This window comes from Vidua macroura, chromosome 14 (genome assembly GCF_024509145.1).
Source record: "Vidua macroura isolate BioBank_ID:100142 chromosome 14, ASM2450914v1, whole genome shotgun sequence".
Classification (NCBI taxonomy): domain Eukaryota; kingdom Metazoa; phylum Chordata; class Aves; order Passeriformes; family Viduidae; genus Vidua; species Vidua macroura.
In genome coordinates, this window is record NC_071584.1 from 20,621,815 (window position 1) to 20,630,689 (window position 8,875).

Genomic DNA, 8,875 nt, shown 5'->3' on the forward strand with positions numbered 1-8,875 from the left:
TCTCTGTCCTGCCTTGTGCCACCTCTGCTGTCTCTGCCCTGCCCTGGTGCCACCTCTGCTGTCTCTGTCCTGCCTTGTGTCACCTCTGCTGTCTCCTGCCCTGCCCTGGTGCCACTCTGCTGTCTCTGTCCTGGTGCCACCTCTGCTGTCTCCTATCCTGCCCTGGTGCCACCTCTGCTGTCTCCTGTCCTGCCTTGTGCCACCTCTGCTGTCTCCTGCCTTGTGCCACCTCTGCTGTCCCTGCCAAAAGAAGCCAGGAGTCACCGCTGGGCTGCTCTACCCTGAGCTGGGCACTGAAGGCAGGGGGGTCCTGGGGCATCAGCTGGGGGAGCCTGCTGGCCAGGGCACAGCTCCTCTGCAGCCTCCTTCTCGAGGCCACTTTGGGTTTTTGAGCAATCTGCTGTCAGCACCTCGCACACGAGTCACAGGTGATGCTTGAGCCTGGGCTGCCACAGTGAGAACCACAGGAAGGCTGGGCTGGGAGGGAGCTGTGGGGATCACAGAGCATGGCTTGGGGTGGAAGGGATCCTAAAGATCAGCCAGTCCAACCCCTGAGCCAAAGCAGCTTCACCTGCAGCAGGCTGTGCTGGAATATCTGGAGATATGAAAAGCCCCAGGTGGGTTTTTAAAATATCCAGAGAAGGAGATTTCACAATCTCTCTTGGCAGCCTGTTCCAGTGCTCTGTCACCCTCAGGAGAAAGACATTTTTCCTCATATTCAGATGGAATTCAGTTTGTGCCTGTTGCCCCCTGTCCTGTTGCTAAGCACCACTGGAAAGAGCTTGGGTGTTCAGGAAAATTTCTTCAAAGGGAATTTCAGGAACTGTAGAAATCCTGAAATGTGGTTTGCATTCCGAGTTCTTGGATTTGGGGTTCTTTTGGGAACGGAGTCACTTTTTTTGGAACATTACCTGGTTATTGGTATTTTCTTATCTTGCAGTCAGCATGAGTCTGACACGAAATTTATCCTAATCCTGGATAGAAGACTGGACACATGGACATCAGTCAAAACGACTCTCCAAAAAATAGCAGTAAGTCCTCTTTAGTGTTGATTGCTTTTAGTGTACTGAGTCACCCTGCCTTTGTGTAGCTCCTTCAGAAAACACTGGGAACCAGAGCAATGATGCTTCCTCTCTAGGCAGTACTTTGCTTTATGGCCCTGTAATTAATTGGAGTGCATAAATGAGCTGTTTGTGTGCTAATTTGCTTGTTTGATCCATTCCCTGGGTTTTATACTCTTTTGCAGCGGTTCAAATGTGTTTTGTGCCATGTTCTATGCTTTTGATGGGTGGAAAATTTTGCTCGGTAGATGTTCTTTCTTGACACTGGTTATTAGTTTATTTTACCTAATTGTTGGTGACTGAAAGTTTTAGGTTCTTTAAACAGGCTTCACAAGGATTTGTATTTGGGCATGGATGGAAAAATCTAATTTAAAAGTGCATGGGTGCATTAATGTGTTTTAAATGATCTAGTACACACATACATCACAGCATTAGCAGATCTCTGCTCTGAACATAGCTCACAAGGGGGGGTTTGCAATTCTGCATTGCATTGTCTTGGACCCAGAGCTTGGATTTACAGCAGAGCGTGCAGCTGTAGGAAAGTCATGTTTGTGGGTGCATGGGGAGGTAGGAGCTAACAGAGAAATCCTTTCCCAAACACACCATGCCATGTGGGTAGGTCAGTGGAAGTATTCTGGCTGTATTATTGTTGTGTTTGTTTCTGCTCAGTCATTGAATGGTGGAAGACATGAGTCCATCTGAGAAAGGATGAGGTAGAGGGTATGTGCTGAGGCAGAAAATGCTTACCTGGTTCTGATAAAGTTCAATTTACGGTATTTTAAATGGTTAATACTGCTAGAGCTGAACTTGGTGTCCAAAATGCCTGTCTGCTGGCCTTTTGCTGGTCAGCATCCCTTAGGAGGCAGAGAGGGTTCCCTTCCTGCAGTGTGAATGAGATCCCACTGAGAGTACTTTTGGTTCTGATTTTTCTGAATGTTGGAAACTGAAGTTGCAAGTGTGGTTACCATACCACTAGAGAAGAAGCAGCATTTAGAAAGTATTTCTTGAAAGTGATCATCAAAATTCAGTTGTGCTGCCAGTGTTTGAACAGGTGCTAATAGCAAGAGCTTCCTTGAAGGATGATGTACTTGCTTTGCATAGTCTGGAAGTGTCAAACGGGAAAAAATCCTGTCCTAGTTTGTAGCTTCTACAAAAGTGTCATTCATTTTGTGTTTAATAAGAAAATGTAATTATTTGAGCATACACCCTGTTTGTGCCGTGTGTCCATGTGGAGAGGTGACTTTGCCTGCAGTATCAGGGCTGTCCATGCAAGGAAAGGGAGGTGCTCTGTGCAGGCAGGGATGCAGGAAACCTGTGTCCACTAAATCCTGTGACTTGGGAATATTGTCTTAAAAACAGAGTCAGGTCCTAAATGGGTGTAAAGACAAAAATTTAAATCTTGATTTTTTTTCCCAATCACAGATCATAAACCCTGGTGCAAAAAAAAAAAAAAAAAAATTCTGATCTTTGTACAGTTTTGGAGTAAAGGAGTGCCATGAAGCTGAATTTCAAACACAGAGCGTGTCCTATTTTTTTCCAGCATATGTATATGCAATTGCAGCTCTGCGGTTGTGCATCTGATCTTGAAAATTTTCCTATCACACTGCACAGATTTTTGTTTTAACTCTTTGTGTATGTCTCTAATTGCCTGGGCAAACCAGGCTAGCAGTGCTGTGGGAAGCAATGCCGGGGCAAGCCTGGGGTTTTGGCCGGAGCATCTCTCCTCGGTTTGCCCCGGAACCCCGAGCAGCTTGGAAAGGCACCTTGGAGATAACGGCGGGGGGGAAAGGGAAGGGTGAAGGCTCCGAGCTGAGAGCCCAATCCTCGCAGGAGAGAGCGTCTGCACGATGATTTTTGGCATTCCACCTTAAAAGCAAAGCCGGCGCTGGGGAGGAGAGCGGGGCTGCCAGCCGGGAGCTGCTGCCTGCCCGAACCGAACCGAACCCAACCGAACCGAACCGAACCGAACCGAACCGCTGCGTGCCGGCCCCGGGCAGCGCGGTCCGCAGCCTCCCCGGCACCCCTTCCTTCCCCGCACCCCTTCCTTCCCCGCACCCCTTCCTTCCCGCACCCCTTCCTTCCCCGCACCCCCTTCCTTCCCCGCATTCCTTTCCTTCCCGCACCCCCTTCCTTCCCCGCACCCCCTTCCTTCCCGCACCCCCTTCCTTCCCCGCATCCCCTTCCTTCCCCGCACCCCCTTCCTTCCCTTCCTTCCCCCCATCCCGTTCCTTCCCCCATCCCCTTCCTTCCCCGCATTCCCTTCCTTCCCCGCATCCCGTTCCTTCCCGCATCCCGTTCCTTCCCCCATCCCCTTCCTTCCCTCATCCCGTTCCTTCCCGCATCCCGTTCCTTCCCCCATCCCCTTCCTTCCCTCATCCCGTTCCTTCCCGCATCCCCTTCCTTCCCCGCATTCCTTTCCTTCCCCGCACCCCCTTCCTTCCCTTCCTTCCCCCCATCCCGTTCCTTCCCCGCATTCCCGTCCTTCCCCGCATCCCGTTCCTTCCCGAATCCCGTTCCTTCCCCCATCCCGTTCCTTCCCGCATCCCGTTCCTTCCCCCATCCCGTTCCTTCCCCCATCCCGTCCTTCCCGCATCCCGTTCTTTCCCCGCAGCCCCGGGTGCGGGGCCATGGCGGAGGCGGGCCCGTGGCGGGGCGGGCGGCCCGCCCGGCGTGCGGTAAGGCTCCGGGCCCGCCGTGCTGCGGCGCACGGGGACGGGCCCAGCGGGGCCAGCGGGGCCAGCGGCACGGCTGCGGCCCGGGGGAGGCCGGGGACAGCGGCGGCGGGGCCCGCGGCGCTCGGGCTGCAGCGGCGCGGGGGGAATTCAGCGGCATCCTCCGTGCGGGAGGGATACCGCCGGTACCGCTGGGTGTCACCGGGTACCGCTGGGTATCACTGGGTACCGCCGGTACCGCTGGGTCCCGCTGGGTGTCACCGGGTACCTCTGGTACCGCTGGGTATCACTGGGTACCGCTGGGTACCACTGGGTAGTGCCGGGTACCGCTGGTACCGCTGGTACCGCTGGTTCCGCTGTGTGTCACTGGGTACTCCCGGGTATCGCGGGTACCGCTGGGCGTCACTGGGTACCGCTGGGTACCGCTGGGTATCACTGGGTACTCCCGGGTACCGCTGGGCGTCACTGGGTAGTGCCGGGTACCACTGGGTATCACTGGGTACCGCTGGTTCCCTTGGGTATCACTGGGTACTCCCGGGTACCGCTGGTACCGCTGGGTATCACTGGATAGTGCCGGGTACCGCTGGGTATCACTCGGTACCGCTGGTACCGCTGGGTGTCACTCGGTACCGCTGGGTACCGCTGGCACCACTGGTTCCTCTGGGTATCCCTCGGTTCCTCTGGGTATCCCTCGGCACCGCTGGGTATGCCTCGGCACCGCTGGGTATCCCTCGGTTCCTCTGGGTATCCCTCGGCACCGCTGGGTATCCCTCGGTACCGCTGGTTCCTCTGGGTATCACTCGGCACCGCTGGCACCGCTGGCTCCGCCGGCTCCGCTGCCCGCAGTGCCGCTCCCGGCGCTCTCCGCCCGCAGGAGCGGCTCCGTCATCGCTCCTGCAGGGAAGGAGAGCCGCGGCAGGGAGGGGGCCTGGACAGATCCGCGCCCCGGCCGTGCTGGCAGCATCCCTGGGGCGTTAATTGTGCCGCCGGCTGAAGTAAAGGTGGCAGAGCACTTGGGAGTCTCCGTCTGGCCCTGGGGGAAGTTAAAGGCTCAGATCAGCAGTACCTGGCATTTCGTTGCATGGCTTTTCCTTTCAGGGGCAGCAGAAAGTCGTTAAGTTCAGCACTGTAAAAGGACTCCTGGCCTCAGTCTGCCGTGCTCAGAAAGAAACTTACTGGCAGATACTACTTTTTCTTTTTTTTCATTTTTTTAAAAATTCATTTATTGATTACCAACCTCATGGATGCCCCAGCGAACTGCAGGGAAGAATAGTGTCTGAAAACGGAGTTTCTAAAATTGGCAGAAATGTTAAAATGACACTAGATGTGTCAGAACGAGATATTCAGTAATGAGGCAGTAATTGTGATGCTTTCAGTGCATGTCCTTTCTTGTGCTTTATTAGCCCAGTTTGTCTGTATTGATTAAACCAGAGCTCTGGGTGTGGTTATAGTTAAATGTGCATTTAAAAAGTTGCTGAACTGGCCTTCGGGCATCCATGTGTGTCCTGGGAAGGGGAGGGATGTTGTGAGCAGGGCTGTGGTCAGTGGGACAGTGAGCAGTAGGGAAGTGCTGCCAGCTGCCTGATGTAGTGGAATTGTGCTGGTAGTTTTCTGCCTTTCCCGGTGTGCTGCAGAGGGCAGAGGCTTTAGAGGGTTCTTTAGGTGTTTTGTTACATAACATCAGGTTTGTAAGGTGCACAGGATTCGTTTTAGTCTTAAAATTGATGAGATAAAGCATAAAGCAAGACTAAGTATCCTTTTGTCTTTGCTTTCTTTAATATATTGTGGGAAAGGGTTTTTTGCAGCAGTACCTTCAGCAGCATTAGAGTTCCGTTTTCAGGAAAGTTATCTAGGCTTCAGCCCTGAGAAAAACTGTTACACAAATTAAAAAAGATACAATCCCTACAGGAATGGTATGTTGAGGAATTACTGGACTATGCAGGGGTTTTTTTTCTAACATTTCATCCTTTCCCTACAGTCTCTAAGAGGGCACAGGACATGGCTTGTTGGTGTCTGTCTTTCTACAAGCTTATTTCTTGTCTGGTTCATCTTTTTTTCCATGCTTGGAATGCATGAGGTGTCATTTGCAAAGCTGTGTTTCTTGTTTTGTAGCTACTCATAAGTGCTGACCTTGATCCTGTACGTATAAGATCAGCTGAAAAACCCCCAAATGCTTTCTAAACTGAACGGAAATCAAATCATCTGCCCTGGAAAAACATCTGTTTTGAGGGGAAACACCAAGGAGCAGAAGGGACACAGTGGTGGCTGTTGGGGGCAGAAGGGACACAGTGGTGGCTGTTGGGAGCAGAAGGGACACAGTGGTGGCTGTGTGGAGCAGAAGGGATATGATGGTGGGTGTGTGGGGCAGAAGGGACACAGTGGTGGCTGTTGGGAGCAGAAGGGACACAGTGGTGGCTGTGTGGGGCAGAAGGGATATGATGGTGGGTGTGTGGAGCAGAAGGGACACAGTGGTGGGTGTGTGGGGCAGAAGGGACACAGTGGAGGTGTATGGAGCAGAAGGGATATGATGGTGGGTGTGTGGGGCAGAAGGGATATGATGGTGGGTGTGTGGGGCAGAAGGGATATGATGGTGGGTGTATGGAGCAGAAGGGACACAGTGGTGGCTGTTGGGAGCAGAAGGGATGTGATGGTGGCTGTTGGGAGCAGAAGGGATATGATGGTGGGTGTATGGAGCAGAAGGGATATGATGGTGGGTGTGTGGGGCAGAAGGGATATGATGGTGGGTGTGTGGGGCAGAAGGGATGTGATGGTGGGTGTTGGGAGCAGAAGGGATGTGATGGTGGCTGTGTTGCTCTCCCTGTGCTGAAGGAGAGGAGCGCTCTGGTCTCCTGGTGTGTGCTGTGGAACAGCTGGCATCCTGCAGCCAGAGGTGTCCAGGGGCAGCCCTGCTCTCAGCCAGGCACCTCTCACTGGGTCCCTGTGCACGGGGCTTTGGGCAGGCAGCTCTGCTTGTCCCCTGCCTGCTGCTCCCTCTCCCTGCAGCTTTCCTGCCCGGGGGCCCCTAGGGGCAGGCGTTCAAAGCCTGCAGGTTTTCCCATGGGGAATTGGGTTTGGAGGCCCAGGCTCCTCCTCCAGGGAGCTTGCTCTGCACCCAGAGGGTGCCTGTTGAAAAGGACTCGAAGGAGAAAGAGAGGCCAAAGCTCCAAGTGCCAACAGGGCTAAAGGGGACAGGGGATGAGGGGAATAATGATGCCAGACTGAGGGAGGGTGAATTTCTGGCTGGTTGTTCTCAAAGACATTCCTGCAGCTGTAGGAAAGTCATGTTTGTGGGTGCATGGGGAGGTAGGAGCTAACAGAGAAATCCTTTCCCAAACACACCATGCCATGTGGGTAGGTCAGTGGAAGTATTCTGGCTGTATTATTGTTGTGCTTGTTTCTGCTCAGTCATTGAATGGTGGAAGACATGAGTCCATCTGAGAAAGGATGAGGTAAAGGGTATGTGCTGAGGCAGAAAATGCTTACCTGGTTCTGATAAAGTTCAATTTACGGTATTTTAAACGGTTAATACTGCTAGAGCTGAACTTGGTGTCCAAAATGCCTGTCTGCTGGCCTTTTGCTGGTCAGCATCCCTTAGGAGGCAGAGAGGGGTCCCTTCCTGCAGTGTGAATGAGATCCCACTGAGAGTATTTTTGGTTCTGATTTTTCTGAACGTTGGAAACTGAAGTTGCAAGTGTGGTTACCATACCACTAGAGAAGAAGCAGCATTTAGAAAGTATTTCTTGAAAGTGATCATCAAAATTCAGTTGTGCTGCCAGCGTTTGAACAGGTGCTAATAGCAAGAGCTTCCTTTGAGAGGAAGAGGGTCAAGGTAGGAGCCTGAAGTTCTCAGAGGAGGCATTATGTGCTGCTGAGGTGCTGGAGCAGGAGCACAGCACCCAGGGCCTGGAGCCAGCACCAGTGTCTGTTATTTAATGGTTTGCTGTTGTTTCCAATGCCAAGTCTTTGTCCCTGGCACCACTCTTGTTGACTTCCAAAGGGTATGAGTTTGTCATTTCATTCACAATCTTTTTTTTTCTGCTCGTGCTTAGAATAACAGCGGATCAATGTATTGGATTTATGTGGCTTGTGTGATCCTGAAAGTCACTGTCCATTTCCAAGGGAAGCTGTGGGCAGTGGAAGCCACACCTGCCCCTTCCTAGCCAAGAAAGCAGAGCAAATGGGTGACAGTGCAGCTCAGGGATGCCAGACCTCACGTGTAAATCAAGCCTGTTTTAAACAACACCAGTGCATGTTTGTGGGAGTGATCTTTGCTTTGAAGGCACGGATGGAAGTGCCCTGCAGTGCAAAGTACCCAAACGTGTTCATTATTCTCACCCTTGTAGAGAGGTTGCTATCACGTTTCATGGAGGAGGATGATATAAGGAGGAGAGAAATGTGACCTGGGCTGGCAAGATCTCAGAGCAAATCATGTCTTAATTAACTCAAGTATTTGCATCATGTGCTTATCCATAATTTAATGATGCAACTTCTACTTTCTTAGAAATTCTTTTTCATTCTCGAGAACCCTTTTCACAGATCTATTTAAAAATGCACCTGCCAACCATATGCTTGAAAAAAGGCTCCAGCAGTGTTGACAGGAAATTCCAAATTCTTGCCACAAATTAAATGTTGCCTGGTAATTACCAAGGACAAGACGAGTGTGCTTCATGCAGTTATGGGATGATTAGCAAGTTTGGCAATAAATTTTGCTTCCACAATCTGTCATTCCTCTCAATGTTCCAGCCCTCTGTTCCCTGCTAAGTTGTAATTTCTCTCCCCAAGTTATAATGACGAACAGTATCCATATTATTAAAGTTTATCATAAGTGTGCCTCCAAGGAGCACGGCTGACCTCCTGCCTGCTCCAAAGGCAAGTGGGGCTGGAGAGCCCTGCTGCAGTTACATCCCATAGCTCTGAGCCACTCCCAGCATCTCCCTCCTGTTTTGAAAATAAGCAGAAAAGCCTGGAGCAGAAGGATCCCCCCTCTCTGCAGCGCACTGAAAGCTGCTGGAGGGCCTGCCCGTGCCCAGGGTGAGTGCTGTGTGTGTTCCCCTGCAGGCGTCCTTCCCAGGCAATCTGCACTTGGTGATGGTTCTGCGTCCCACGGGGTTTTTCCAGCGCACCTTCACTGACATTGGCTTT

At 52.0% G+C, this 8,875-nt stretch overlaps 1 protein-coding gene across 4 annotated transcripts in view; it reads left to right on the top strand.

The window, feature by feature from the left end:
• Window positions 1-8,875, top strand: part of MCF2 (MCF.2 cell line derived transforming sequence) — a 59,014-nt gene that overhangs the window by 15,397 nt on the left and 34,742 nt on the right. For 3 of the 4 annotated variants that reach the window (XM_053990161.1, XM_053990160.1, XM_053990157.1), the window contains exons 4-5: window positions 941-1,031; window positions 8,792-8,875. The exon at window positions 8,792-8,875 is cut by the window's right edge and continues 36 nt beyond it. In XM_053990161.1, coding sequence (XP_053846136.1) covers window positions 941-1,031; window positions 8,792-8,875 — 175 coding nt within the window. Of the gene's footprint in view, window positions 1-940; window positions 1,032-3,673; window positions 3,737-8,791 lie in introns of those variants that run through there. The other variant, XM_053990158.1, reaches the window with a different exon arrangement.